The 15,796-nt window shown below is 44.3% G+C and overlaps 1 protein-coding gene across 1 annotated transcript in view; it reads right to left on the bottom strand.

Annotated features, from left to right (window-relative positions):
* Window positions 1-451: 451 nt before the first annotated feature.
* GRIN2A (glutamate ionotropic receptor NMDA type subunit 2A) overlaps window positions 452-15,796 on the bottom strand; it is a gene marked incomplete at both ends in the record, with an annotated part of 362,339 nt that continues 346,994 nt past the window's right edge. The window contains 2 exons of the mRNA XM_082671041.1: window positions 452-2,251; window positions 9,089-9,327. Coding sequence (XP_082527167.1) covers window positions 452-2,251; window positions 9,089-9,327 — 2,039 coding nt within the window. The remainder of the gene's footprint in view (window positions 2,252-9,088; window positions 9,328-15,796) is intronic.

The following is a 15,796-nucleotide window of genomic DNA, read 5'->3' as shown; positions in this document are numbered from 1 at the left end:
TGCATTCTTGTTTTGTCTGTGTCAGATTTACAGGCATACCATATTGCTTACTCTGTATTAGAGAAACCATTAGGCATTTCTGATGAGGAAATTACATGGTGGACTGGCCTTAATGGAATTTGGAATATAGGAAATCATCACATCACCATTGGCATCCAACGCGTCATTATTGCCAACATACCTAGCGGGCATGTCCAGGAGACTTGCCCTTTTATGGGTTGATTTTTGGTTAAGGACTCACCTATCTGGTATCTGCCACGCTCAGCACACACCTCACAAGATTCCTTGAGTGGAAGACTGTGGCATGGAGCCATGTGCAAAAGAACCAACAGAAAAATACCTTCCTAAATCCTCTTGCTCTTGCAGGGCACTATTGGACATCCAACATTTATCCTCCGGAACGTTGGCCATTAACTATGTTTCCCTATAGATAAAACATTAATGGAAGGTTTTAAACATCGGATTCAATACTAGGCATTTTCTTGTACACGCGTCTATTGCTGCAGGAATTTAAAACCCTGGGGGCAGAGTACATTTTATTCTTATTTGCAGCATAAGGCATAACATGCTCCGAAATATACACATCGCTGTGGCCTCTACTGTCCCTGGAACAGTATGATGCCGTCGACCTCAAGGACGATCGGAGATAGCTGTCATTCACTGCCTGGGATGGCAGCGAGTGTTTATAAGGGTCCGAGGGGCACCTCCCAATAACTAAGCGTTGGTCATCCCCATAGGAGTGGAGGAAAGGGTTATCGGAGGTGTGGTCTGGCAAGAGAGACTTGCTCCGTTTGCTGACCTCCAGACCCTGGGGGAAAAGGGAGCCTTTGTTCCCCGAGAGTTTGCTGGCGGGGACACTAAAGAGACTCCCGTACAAGTTTCCCTCCAGAAGCCGCTCCCTGTCCTTGAGGCTTATGCTCCGGGAGGGCCTGCTAAGGTCCAACTCCCTGGGTTTGTCGAGGATGTTATCGTAGGAATGCTGCCGGCTAATCCTCAGCTTGTTCTTTTGGAACTGGAGGGCGCTGCTCTGTGCCCAGTCCTGCTGGTAGACCTCCTCCTGGGTAGCTGGGTTACCTGTCTCCTGAAGCATCTGGTCTTCGTCAATGTCATAGAGGTTCCCCATCCGTAGGCAGGAGTCGCATTTGAAGGGGGACCTCATGGTGAAGTGGCCTGAATAGGTGGGCAGGTTGGACAGGCAGCTCCTGCAGTGCGTGGAGTTCTGCCGGTACCGGTCGCTGCCCTCGCTGTGAGGGGAACTCTTGTCTTTCAAGGTGAAGTGCTTGGAGTAGAGTTTATACTGGTCATTGTTGGGGAGCCCATCTTCATCGTGCAGGGGACTCCTGTTCATGGGCAGTGTGGAGTCCCCCTTGCGGAAACTGTCACTATGGTCCTGGTAGACATTGGAGAAGTCCACGTTCTCGGGAAGGGCCACGTTTTCGACAAACTGGGGAGGATCGAGGTGGAAACTGGCCTCCCTCTCCCCATCAATGGTGTAGATCTTGTCCCTGGGGGAGCTCGCTTTGGTTTTCAGGTAGGAGCGCTCGACCTCGCTGCAGTCCTTGGGGTACTTGGAGGCCACTGACCTTTTGAAGTTGTCCTTGGCCTTGTGGTTCTTACTGTTGTCAGGCTCCCGGTGGCACGTGGCCCGGCTCGAAGTTTCTGAGATGTCCGAGTGGGCCACCTCTTCTGGAAGGTACCTAGGACTCTTTAGGGAGTAGCTCCTGTTCTCCACGGTTCCCTCATCCCTCTGGGAGACTGGGTTCTGGGTCAGCGAATCTTGGCGTAGAGATTCCATGGATTTCTTCCAAAGCTGCCGGGGCCTGGAGTTCCCTTTGGATTCCGTGCTCACGGCCACCTCCACTGTGTTAGGGTTAGACTCATTGAGAGTCAGAGGGTGCTGGCCCTGGAACACATAGTTGTTGAGGTTATCCTTGTGCCTGTTGGCCATGAAGGTTTGCAGTTCATTCATGTTGTCCCCAAAAATGCTGTCTTTCCCCTGAAAGGACCTGTTGTCTGAATATACCAAGTTTCCCTTATCTGAAACCATGTCCATGATGAGGGATCCTCTTTGAATGAAGTCAGCAGCTCTTTTGGGGGAATCCATTCTTGAGGAGTTCACGTTGGACAAGTTGGAAATGTTTTTGGCTGACCGAAGGAGTTTTAACATGTTGCTCTGGGATCCGGTCAGATTGAAGTCTGGAGACTTCTTCTTTTCTTCAATGTGCACCCCGTGAATGCAGCTGTAAATGCCCTGTGGGGAGGAGCACAAAACACCATCCTCAGCAGTAAGGACATGAAACCATTTCACACCTGAACTGTACCTGCAAAGGTGAGACATGACCTTCCTATAGGAGTCCCGGAGAAACAGTGAGATCCAATCTGAATCCTGATAATGCTTCTTAAATGTATGAGACCAGTGGCAAAGCATCAGGCGTATCTTGTCGCTCTGGCACAAGATATCAAGATTATCTGACACTTTTGCCAATAGTCATACATAGAGTTTGAGAAAAAATATCCACTAATCCTCAAAGAACTCTAAGGGTCTCAGCACCTCCAAACTGGTGTGTAAGGATTTGGTTGACCCTCCCAACACCCCAGTCACCAACCCTTACTTTTATTAAAGTTTCCCAGGATCATCTTTGGACTTTGGACACCAGAGAGTCAGCTATTGACAAACAAACTGAGTCAGCATACAAGGATCACCAATCACTGATTCCTCTGGGGAATTACTGCTACCCCTACACTGAAGCCATCAATTAAAGCATGAGACCCAATATTTACCTGAAGGAAATAAAAACACTAAAAAAATATACATGCACCCCAATGTTCATCACACCATTATTTACAGTAGCCAAGATATGGAAGCAACTGAAGTGTCCATTGATAGAGGAATAGAAAAGAAGATGTGGTATGTACACACAGACACACAGACACACACACACTGGAATAGTACTCAGCCATAAAAAAGAATGAAATCTTGCCATTTGTGACAACATAGATGGGCCTAGAGGGTATTATGCTGAGATCAGTCAGACAGAGAAAGACAAATGCCACATGATTTCACTTATATGTGGAATCTAAAACCAAAACAAATGAACAGCCATAACAAAACAAAACCAGATTCAACAGAAACAGAGAACAAACTGGTAGTTGCCAAAGGGGAGGGGGTTAGACAGATGGGTGAAACCGGTGAAGGGGATTAAGAGGTAAAATCTTCAGCTTTAAGATAAATAAGTCATGGGAATATAATGTACAGTATAGAAAATATAGTCAATAATATTCTAATAACTTTGTATGTGATAGATGGTAACTAAAGTTATTATGGTGATTATTTCATAATGTATAAAAATACTGAGTCACTATGTAGTACACCTGATATACAATATTGTAAGCCAATTATACTTCAAGTTAAAACCTCTGGAACAGTCTCTCCCAGCTCCACCCCCCCGACAAAAAGAAGAAGAAGACCTGAGACCCATGTGTGGTCAATCAGACATTTTTTGGAGGAATAGACATAGATGGTGGGATAAAAGAACATCATATGGTTTGAACCCCTGGAGCTCCCTTCTTGGACTTTTCACTTACCCGCTCAATATACATATATATTCTTTGTGTTTTGGCTGTGTGAGAATTTGTTGAGCATAGTTAGAGTTTTAGTTACTAAGAAGAGTGGAGAGTCCTGATGACGCGGTGATGCTGCATTTAAATCCATCCAGGGAACTGAATGACTGAGGGACTTGGGGGTAGCTCAGATATAAGCACCCCATCCATACATCTCTTGTTTTCCACTCCACCTTCTTCCTGTCTTAAAAATAACTGTTGGGTTTCCCTGGTGGTGCAGTTGTTGAGAGTCCGCCTGCCGATGCAGGGGACACGGGTTCGTGCCCCAGTCCGGGAAGATCCCACATGCTGCGGAGCGGCTGGTCCCGTGAGCCATGGCCGCTGAGCCTGTGCGTCCAGAGCCTGTGCTCCGCAGCGGGAGAGGCCACAACAGTGAGAGGCCCGCGTATCGCAAAAAACCCCCACAAAAAACCAAAACTGTTTACTTTTCCTTGAAAGTACCTCAGGGGCAGAGCTCTCGATTCATTCTACAATAACAGGCAAAAGAGCGTCAGTGGTGTTGTGATTCGTGCTCCTCCCTTCCCCACTCCTGCCCCCAGATTTTGGCCTCGGTACCTAAAGGGAACAATTCGGTCCAGGCTGCAGGATTTGACCTGGTCCTCCCAAGACTGACAGGGAGCCGGCCCAAGAAGGGGTTTGTTTGTAAAAGGGATGCGGTAGCTGCTGCTGACTTTGGCATAAACTAGTGGGGACTATGGGTTGGTAACTCTGGACTCTTACAGCGGCTCCATCAATTCCCCATGGTGGGGATGCACTGAACCTGCAGGGATGCTCACAGAACTGTGACAGCCTCAACCTGTTTGCACTGCTGCGTTTTTCTTGTAGTTTTCTAGAGACAGTCTCCACTCCGTCGAGGAACAGTAAACAGAAAAGCCTACAGTTGTATACTTGAGCTTCTCTTTCTCTGACCCCCTTCAACCCCAGGCTGCACGGTGAAGGCTCCCTGAGGCCAAGGCCCTGGCATCGGGCACTTTGCACCTGCTGCAGCCTTACCTTTAGTCTCTTTCTCGATGCTGTGTGGTCTCCTTCCCTGTTCCCTCCCAGGAAGCAGTGTCTCCTCTTTGCTTCCAGGGCTGCTGGACGTCAAAATCATACACACACACCGTGTATTTCACATAGCACCGTGCTTTTGAATCTTTTATGTTAACGTATGCCTTCCCTGTCCAATTGAGTAATGTAATAATCTCCTACAGTGACCTAGAGGGATTCTGCTACTATGGGTGGAAATCAGTGTGTCTCCTACACGTTTGAACCAGCCAAGATCATAGCCTTTTTTTCCTGTTGCTAGCATTACAAAAACACTAGTTTTTAAATTTTTTCTAACTTTGCAATTTTATTTTAATGAGCTCCCCTCCTCCTTTTAGAGACTCTGAGAACTTGCTTCCACCCTTCGCCATCAGGGCAGTGTGCTCTCGCCCGCCAAGATGAGCTGGTCGTCTCTGTATTTGCAGGAGGCCCACATAGCTGCGCTATGTTTCAGGAGCAGAGAGGATGGCTGCTGACTGCTTTTTCTCATCCCTGGTTTCCGCTGGGACTCACACAACACAGCTAAGGCAGTTCCCAGGTGCTGATCTGCCTGGCAAAGCTTCGGGAAGGAGTCAACGTGGTGCCTGTACCCCAGGTTTGGATGAAAGTGTTCACCAACTAAGTTGACCCATCTTCCAGATGTGCTGGTGAGGAGGTGGGATGTGTATTACAGAAGGATGGGAAGAGCCAGAGACCTGGAACCCACTGGAAATGAGCCCCAGCTCCATCCTTTTTTAGCTCTGTGACCTTGGCTGAGCAACTACGTCTTTTTGGGCCTCAAGTTCCACATCTGTAAGATGGGAATCATACACTCTAAGGTGGGTACAAGGGCAAGACCTGATAATGCAAGCAAGCACCTGACATGGAAGGGGCTCCACAAATGCTAGTGGGTGAGCTGCTCAGTCATCCCCCATGTGCCCTCCCTGTTGGTCACCTCACCTCTCTCTCCTCACACTAGTACGAGCACACAGCGCCCGTTTGATCGAAGCTGGAGGTTTGCTCTGGAAAGCACTGCGGCTTTCTAATTAGATAAGTTGCCTAAATCCTACCTCGGGAGCCAAATCCCTGGGCTGGAGTTTCTTTCTTCCTTGCAGAGTTCTTTTTTTCCTCCTCTCTGTTATTCATAGATTCCGGCTACCTTTTATGGGTTGTGGAAATAAGATGCCCTCTCGGCCCTATAATGGGCTCAGATGAAATTAGCATTGAAGACTCAATGTGCCGTTCCAGACAGCTTGCTCTGTTCCACTCCCCGCCCCCTTTCTCACTGGGGCGATACTGTCCTCCTTGGTTCCCTGGTGCCTGGGCCTGATCCCCAAAGTGTCTGCTATGGTCTGCATGTTTGTGTACCCCACCTCCCAATTCATATGCGGAGAGCCTAGTCCCAGAGGTGATGGTATCAGTGGTAGGTAAGTGCTTATGTCATGAGGTCCAAGATGGGGCCTTTGGGAGGAGCCCTCCTGAATGCGATAAGCGCTCTTATAAAAGAGACCCCACAGAGCTCCCTCATCCCTTCAACACAAGGGGAAATCTGCAGCCCGGAAGAGGGTCCTCACCCGACCACGCTGGCACCCTGATCTCGGACTTCCAGCCCCCAGAACTGTAAGCAATACATTTCTATTGTGGATGAAGCACCCAGTCTGTGGCATTTTGTTATAGCAGCCCGAATGCACTAAGACAGTGTCTGACTTCCATTCTGCGGGTCCCCATTGTGGGTCAGCCAGAAGCTGTGCAAGCTCTCCTCTGGGCTCGTTGGGAAGATGCCACGGTTTCCACCTCCCTGGCCTCTGGCTTTGCTACATCTCCCATTCCTCACGTCTCTGGAGACAACCGAGGTGGTTCTTTTTTACTGGTGACAGTGAATATTTTTTTCAACATGAAAGGGACAGCATTGCGGAGAGAAGACAAAAGTTAAGAGCATCCCACAGAAGAGAGGACGCGTTTCTGTAAGTCGTAATAAACAAAGGCCACAGCTGTGGGAGAAACTTGGTTCTAATGTAAAATAAATGACTCTGTGAACTCTGACCTTCACCCTTGGCCGTGCCAGGAGGGCAGGCATCTGAGGTTTGCATTTGTGTCCCATGGGACATGGGGTCCTCTCTCCTCTAGGGAGGGGGAGACAGAAGTTCCAGTTCCAGCTTGTCAAGGCACAACACAGCAATGCTGTGCCCAGTCCCCACTTTACCCCGTCCCTCAAGATGCTTGGAATGGGAGTGAGGGATTTAGTCCATTTCTCATGGTGACAATCCTATTAACTTGGCTTCTTTAATGGTATCTCGGACAGAGGGAACACTCTTGCAAAAACAAGCAGGATTTACGAGTAAAGGCAATAGTGTGCATTTGCTCATGGCAATCTCAGAATCATTTGGATATGGAAAGCCTTTAGTAACTGGTGAAGAGAATTAGCTTAAAGTTGGCTTAATACCTAGCTGTATGCACGCTGTTATTTTAAGCAATCTGTGTGTTTAGAGGCCATCAAGCTAATTAGGAAACATGTATTTGCATAGAACTCAAGTTTAGAGCGCCACTGAATGGAGAAAATCAATCCTCCTGGCTAAGGCCATGTGTACCTTCTGGATGTCTTAAAACCACCAAATACTAAGAATACACAAGTTCCTCTTTAGATGATTATTTCATTTTCCCAATGAACATTAGCATATAAAATTAGATGTTTCTAACCACATATTTTTCACCATGTTTCAAATCCTAATATGTTAAACTCTTTCAGAGTAAAAATATTCCAAGGTGAGTAAACGGAAGAAATAGGTAGATAAATAGATGGATGGATAGATGGACAGATGGATAGATGACTGGATGGATGGATGACTGATTGACTGATTGCCAGGTGGATAGATAGATAATGTTATACTGTGTTGGAAGACAAGTGAACGATATGTACGTATGTGCTTTTATTGTGATGCAAGTAAGTGAGTAGCTTGTATTTAAAAAGTAAAAATAGAGCTTCGCTGGTGGCGCAGTGGTTGAGAGTCCGCCTGCCGATGCAGAGGACGTGGGTTCGTGCCCCGGTCCGGGAAGATCCCACATGCCGCGGAGTGGCTGGGCCCGTGAGCCATGGCCGCTGAGCCTGCGCGTCCGGAGCCTGTGCTCCGCAACGGGATAGGCCACAACGGTAAGAGGCCCGCATACCGCAAAAAAAAAAAAAAAAAAAAGTAAAAATATATATTATATGAGTTGTGTGCACATACACGTTGTGTAGTATGATTTGTATCAAATCTCTTGTGTTGCTTGTATTTGATGTTTGTTGCTTGTGTAAGAGTGTGGGCTCTGGCTGCTACCACACCACCTGGAGTCAAATCCTGGCTCCAGCAAGGCTGTGTGGTGTTGGGTAATTCCTCTAACCTCATAAATTTGAGTTTCCCCAATTCTGGGCCAATATCAGAACCTACCTCACAGAATTGGTTTGTAGGTTAAATGAAATGATGAGTATAAATTCCTTATATGGTGCCAGGGACATACATGTACCTACAAATATAAGCATTTTCCACAACTGTCATCGTTATTGATGAATATGACACGTGTACCTGTTTATGGCCACACACACGCCATATTGTGTAGCATGTAATGAGGTCTCCGTGGCTCGAACGTGAGTGCACTTACTGCAGCGTGTGTATTCTGTGCTGTGGTTTATGTCATGTTGAATGTATATTTTGTTTCCTGTTTGATGTGTGTGCATTTTCTCGTGGTTCTTCCTGCCTGTGTTTCATTTCAGGCTCTGTTACATCGTACACGCTTTTGTGGTTAGTTAGCTGCGTTCACACACACAACATGGCTTTGCAGGTAGATTTCGTTTTGTCACACGTGATCTGTTGGAATGCATGCAAACATCATAACATCCTACACAGGAATTTTAATAATGTCCTAGAGCATATCTGGGTGCTCATGAGGGAGGCCACAGACTGGCTGTGTTTGGTCCGTGTGTTTTTCTATTTGTCAATGGAATTAGTTACTAGTATTCAAAAGTTGAAAGTTTTCACATATAATCAGATGACTGCTTTCTCTTTGAAAAACTGGAAGACCTGATAAGACTGGCTCTGCCTTCCGCTAAAACCATACTCAGCAGGAGTGGAGGACGACTGCCCCCTTTGGGTGTGGTGGGTTTTACGCAATGTGTCTTAGTTCTCCACATTCTCCATTGTTCCCTCCCTTTGACACCAGGGTTCAGCTGCTATTTTTAGTTTCACTTCTGCTCTTTTTCTCACGCCCGGCCTGCCTTACCTATTCACCTTCATCTCTAGCTTGCATCTGGCTTATGAACACAGAAACTGGTGCCCTTCCGACAAATCCAAGAAGGGTTAATGGGTGAGGGGAGGGTGTGGAGACACCACACCCCCACCCAGGAGTCAAGAATCCCTGATTCTCTGGAAGCCCTGTGCTTTTCTGGACCTGCCTGACTCAGAGGGAAGTAGCCGCCAGGGGTACTGACCCTGCTGATGGAGAAGAGCAGGCCTGGCCGGTCGGAGCACACGCCCGTGAAGCAGAAGCGCAGCTTCCAGTAGAAGAGGTGTTCCCAGATGAAGGTGATGAGGCTGAGGGCCATGGCGGCCGCCAGCATGTAGAACACACCCGCCATGTTGTCGACGTCCAGCTGGCTGCTCATCACCTCGTTCTTCTCGTTGTGGCAGATCCCCGTGAGCCACAGGGTCTCCAGCTCTTCCATCTCCCCTGGACAGAAGACAAGAGCCACAGGCAGTAAGGAGCAGGGCACGCACTGTGGGGCGGACACGCCTGTGTTCGGGACAGACACGTGTGACTTATAGCTGTGCAACCTCAGTGAGAGTGACTGAGCTCTCCTGGTCTGCGTTCCCTCACTTGTGGGGTGAAGAGAATGATGACAACAGCATCTATGTAATATCGCTGTAGGAGGATGAAGTGAGATCATGTATAGAGAGAATCTGGCTCAGGCCCTGCCTTTTTTTTCTTGGTCATCATTACTATGCTCTCCCCACCCCTCTTTTCTCTATCCCCGGCCCCAACACCCACCCAAGCCTGGAACAGGACATGGGATAAGCTGGCCGAAGCCTACATAAGAAAGACTCGCGTTCCCATTCTGGCTCCGTCATAGACTAGCTGTGTGACTTCAGAGCCACAGTGATCCTGTCTGTGAAATGGGTATTATAATAGTGTACACTCCCTCGAGTTCTAGGGAGGATATGAGCTCACATATGCAAAATTCCTAAACGTAGTGCCTGGCTCATGGTAAGTTCTCCTAAATAGGAGCCTTCGTGGGCTGCTGTAAAGGAAGTGCCTAGCACACTGCCTGGTACACAGTTGTCCTCAAATATATTTGTTTCTTCTTTCCTCTTCCTTTAGAACATCCAATATTATTCCAAAAAGTCACCCCAAGTAGTGCGCTTAGAGCACAAAGTGTTCCTTGACAAGAAATATCCCAGTCGGCTCTGAATGGCCCCTTGCAAACTAAACACCTCCCCACTTCAGTAGGCAGCTAAAGAAGCAGGTGGGGTTTGCAATGGAAAAAAAAGTAGGCACGGTTGACATTATTATGTCTCTTTTTTATGCACATTTTATCCAGTTGTCATTTAGGAGGAAATTCTCTAGTCTAAATGTCTAGTAATTATACTAACTGTCTAGCAATTCACTAGACTATGATTCAGGTCTTTAAAAATTATCCTTCGAAAACAGTGAAAATCAAGGAAGATGCATAGAATGTTAAATGAATAGTATTACTACATTGTATATACATACGATCTCTAAGACATAAAAGATGTATGGGATTAAGAAATATAAACTACTCTGCATAAAATATATAAACAACAAGGATATATTGTACAGCACAGGGAAATATAGCCATTATTTTGTAATAACTTTAGGTGGAGTATAATCTATAAAATATTGAATCATTATGTTGTACAATTTAAACTAATATAATATTGTAAATCAACTATACTTCAATAAAGAACACTTGCAGAGGCATGCAGCGGGCGTGGTCTGGAGCTGGGAAGTCGCAGCTGCCGCCGCCGCTGCCACCGTGATGTGCACAGGTCCTCTCCCGGGTGTTCATACCGCAGCCTGTCAGGCGACCAGTGTTGCGGCCACTGCAGCCGCCCGCAGGACCCTTGGGCGCAGAGTATGCGCCACCTTGGCACCTAGTCCCTGAGGCAGGGACGTCCTGGCCCAGAGAAGAACGCTGTTTAGGTGCGAGCCTAACCACCTAAGTGAGGGCACTAAAGCCGCCTGGGGAAGGGCAAGGCCCGCGTTGCCGAGCTTGGGCTCGGGGCCCTGGATTTGTTTGGGTTAGCGGAGATTATAAAACAGCAAAAACTGGTGAGGATAGAGACCAATGCTGGCAGGAATACAGGGAAAGAAAAAATCTCATGCTCAGTTGCTGGAGAAATAGGAAAAGGGAGGCATGAAGACAGTTAGAAACTTGTCCTAAGCCAGTGAGCTCAAAAGTGGAAGAGCTAGGATTCAAATCCAGAGAAGTGTCCACTTCAGACTTCATTCTGGGAGAAAGTAGTATAATTTACAAAAGGAGAAATGAGACAACACATCCTTTCCTAGAAGAGCATTTACCAATTCCCAGTCTGTGGTGATTAACTGCTTGCAGGATCTTGGTTCCCAGGCCAGAGGTTGGGCCCGAGCTCCTGTGGTGGGAGCTCCGAGTCCAAACCGCTGGACTAACAGAAAACCTCAGACTCCAGGGAATATCAACTGGAGTGAGGCCTCCCGGAGGTCTTCATCTCAGCACCAAGACCCAGCTCTATCCAACTGCCTGCAAACTCCAGTGCTGGACAGCTCAGGCCAAACAACCAGTAAAACAGGAATATAGCACCACACATCAAAAAGAAAAAAAAAGAAAAAAGAAGAAAAAGAAACGACAAAAAAATATGTTACAGACGAAGGAGCAAGGTAAAAACCTACAAGACCAAATCAATGAAGACAAAATAGGCAACCCACCTGAAAAAGAATTCAGAGTAATTATAGTAAAGATGATCCAAAATCTCGTAAACAGAATGGAGAAAATACAAGAAACATTTAACAAGGGTCTAGAAGAACTAAAGAGCAAACAAACAGTGATGAACAACACAATTACTGAAATTAAAAATACTCTACAAGGGGGCTTCCCTGGTGGCGCGCCGATGCAGGGGACACGGGTTCATGCCCCGGTCTGGGAAGATCCCACAAGACGCAGAGCAGCTGGGCCTGTGAGCCATGGCCACTGAGCCTGTGCGTCTGGAGCCTGTGCTCCACAACAGGAGAGGCCACAACAGTGAGAAGCCCGCGTACCGCAAAAAAAAAAAAATACTCTACAAGGAATCAATAACAGAATAATTGAGGCAGAAGAATGGATAAATGAGCTGGAAGATAAAATGGTGGAAATAACTGCCAGGGAGCAGAATAAAGAAAAAAGAATGAAAAGAATTGAGGACAGTCTCAGAGACCTCTGGGACAACACTGAACGCACCAACATTCGAATTATAGGGGTCCCAGAAGAAGAGAAAATGAAAGGGTCTGAGAAAATATTTGAAGAGATTATAGTCGAAAACTTCCCTAACACGGGAAAGGAAATAGTCAGTCAAGTCCAGGAAGCACAGAGAGTACCATACAGGATAAACCCAAAGAGAAACATGCCGAGACACATATTAATCAAACTATCAAAAATTAAAAACTAGGAAAAAATGTTAAAAGCAACAAATAACATACAAGGGAATCCCCATAAGGTCAACAGCTGATTTTTCAGCAGAAACTCTGCAAGCCAGAAGGGAGTGGAAGGACATATTTACAGTGATGAAAGGCAAAAACCTACAACCAAGATTAGTCTACCCAGCAAGGATCTCATTCAGATTCAATGGAGAAATTAAAAGCTTTACAGGTAAGCAAAAGTTAAGAGAATTCAGCACCACCAAACCAGCTTTACAACAAATGCTAAAGGAACTTCTCTAGGCAGGAAACACAAGAGAAGGAAAAGACCTACAAAAACAAACCCAAAACAAATAAGAAAATGGTAACAGGAACATACATATCGATAATTACCTTAAATGTAAATGGATTAAATGCTCCAACCAGAAGACATAGACTGGCTGAATGGATACAAAAACAAGACCCGTACAAATGCTGTCTACCAGAGACCCACTTCAGACCTAGAGACACATACAGACTGAAAGTAAGGGGATGGAAAAAGATATTCCATACAAATGGAAATCAAAAGAAAGTTGGAGTAGCAATTCTCATATCAGACAAAATAAACTTTAAAATAAAGACTATTACAAGAGACAAAGAAGGACACTACATAATGATCAAGGGATCAATCCAAGAAGAAGGTATAACAATTGTAAATATTTATGCACCCAACATAGGAGTACCTCAATACATAAGGCAAATGCTAAAAGCCTTAAAAGGGGAAATCAACAGTAACACAATAATAGTAGGGGACTTTAACACCCCACTTTCACCAATGGACTGATCATCTAAAATGAAAATAAATAAGGAAACACAAGCTTTAAATGACACGTTAAACAAGATGGACTTAACTGATATTTATAGGACATTCCAACCAAAAACAACAGAATACACTTTCTTCTCAAGTGCTCGTGGAACATTCTCGAGGATAGACCATATCTTGGGTCACAAATCAAGCCTTGGTAAATTTAATAAAATTGAAATCATATCAAGTATCTTTTCCAACCACAACGCTATGAGACTAGATATCAATTACAGGAAAAAAAAACAGTAAAAAATAGAAACACATGGAGGTTAAACAATTCAGTACTAAATAGCCAAGAGATCACTGAAGAAATCAAAGAGGAAATCAAAAAATACCTAGAAACAAATGACAATGAAAATACAATGACCCAAAACCTATGGGATGCAGCAAAAGCAGTTCTAAGAAGGGAGTTTACAGCAATACAATCCTACCTCAAGAAACAAGAAAAATCTCAAATAAACAACCTAAACTTACACCTAAAGCAATCAGAGAAAGAAGAAAAAAAGAACCCCAAACTTAGCAGAAGGAAAGAAATCAAAAAGATCAGATCAGAAATAAATGAAAAAGAAATGAAGGAAATGATAGCAAAGAACAATAAAACTAAAAGCTGGTTCTTTGAGAAGATAAACAAAATTGATAAACCATTAGCCAGAGTCATCAAGAAATAAAGGGAGAAGACTCAAATCAATAGAATTAGAAATAAAAGAGAAGTAACAACTGACACTGCAGAAATACAAAGGATCATGAGAGATTACTACAAGCAGCTATATGCCAATAAAATCGACAACCTGGAAGAAATGGACAAATTCTTAGAAAAGCACAACCTTCTGAGACTGAACCAGGAAGAAATAGAAAATATAAGCAGACCAATCACAAGCACTGAAATTGAAACTGTGATTAAAAATCTTCCAACAAACAGAAGCCCAGGACCAGATGGCTTCACAGGTAAATTCTGTCAAACATTTAGAGAAGAGCTACAATCTATCCTTCTCAAACTCTTCCAAAATATAGCAGAGGGAGGAACACTCCCAAACTCATTCTACGAGGCCACCATCACCCTGATAGCAAAACCAGATAAAGATATCACAAAGAAAGAAAACTACAGGCCAATATCACTGATGAACATAGATGCAAAAATCCTCAACAAAATACTAGCAAACAGAATCCAACTGCACATTAAAAGGATATTACATCATGATCAAGTGTGATTTATCCCAGGAATGCAAGAATTATTCAATATACACAAATCAATCACCGTGATACAGCATATTAACAAACTGAAGGATAAAAACCATATGATCATCTCAATAGATGCAGAAAAAGCTTTTGACAAAATTCAACACGCATTTATGATAAAAACTCTCCAGAAAGTAGGCATAGAGGGAACCAAACCTACCTCAACATAATAAAGACCATATATGACAAACCCATAGCCAACATCGTTCTCAATGTTGATAAACTGAAAGCATTTCCTCTAAGATCAGGAACAAGACAAGGTTGCCCACTCTCACCACTATTATTCAATATAGTTTTGGAAGTTTTAGCCATAGCAATCAGAGAAGAAAAAGAAATAAAAGGAATCCAAATTGGAAAAGAAGAAGTGAAACTGTCACTGTTTGCAGATGACATGATACTATACATAGAGAATCCTAAAGATGCTACCAGAAAACTACTAGAGCTAATCAATGAATTTGGTAAAGTTGCAGGATACAAAATTAATGCACAGAAATCTCTTGCATTCCTATACACTAATGATGAAAAATCTGAAAGAGAAATTAAGGAAACACTCCCATTTACCACTGCAACACCTAGGAATAAACCTACCTAGGGAGACCAAAGACCTGTATGCAGAAAACTATAAGACACTGATGAAAGAAATTAAAGATGATACAAACAGGTGGAGAGATATACTATGTTCTTGGATTGGAAGAATCAACATTGTGAAAATGACTATACTACCCAAAGCAATCTACAGATTCAATGCAATCCCTATCAAACTACCAATGGCATTTTTCACAGAACTAGAACAAAAAATTTCACAATTTGTATGGAAACACAAAAGATCCTGAATAGCCAAAACAATCATGAGAAAGAAAAACGGAGCTGGAGGAATCAGGCTCCTGGACTTCAGACTATACTACAAAGTTACAGTAGTTAAGACAGTATGGTACTGGCACAAAAACAGAAATATAGATTAATGGAACAGGACAGAAAGCCCAGAGATAAACCCATGCACATATGGTCACCTTATCTTTGATAAACGAGGCAAAAATAAACAATGGAGAAAAGACAGCCTCTTCATTAAGTGCTGCCGGGAAAACTGGACAGCTACATGTAAAAGAATGAAATTAGAACACTCTCTAACACCATACACAAAAATAAACTCGAAATGGATTAAAGACCTACATATAAGGCCAGACACTATCAAACTCTTAGAGGAAAATATAGGCAGAACACTCTATGACATACATCACAGCAAGATCCTTTTTGACCCACCTCCTAGAGAAATGGAAATAAAAACAAAAATAAACAAATGGGACCTAATGAAATTTTAAAGCTCTTGCACAGCAAAGGAAACCATAAACAAGACCAAAAGACAACCCTCAGAATGGGAGAAAATATTTGCAAATGAAGCAACTGACAAAGGATTAATCTCCAAAATATATAAGCGGCTCATGCAGCTCAATA

Source organism: Grampus griseus (genome assembly GCF_964374135.1).
Source record: "Grampus griseus genome assembly, chromosome: 14".
Classification (NCBI taxonomy): Eukaryota; Metazoa; Chordata; class Mammalia; order Artiodactyla; family Delphinidae; genus Grampus; species Grampus griseus.
The sequence above is the reverse complement of the archived record's forward strand: the minus strand, read 5'-3'. Positions and strand labels throughout refer to the sequence as shown.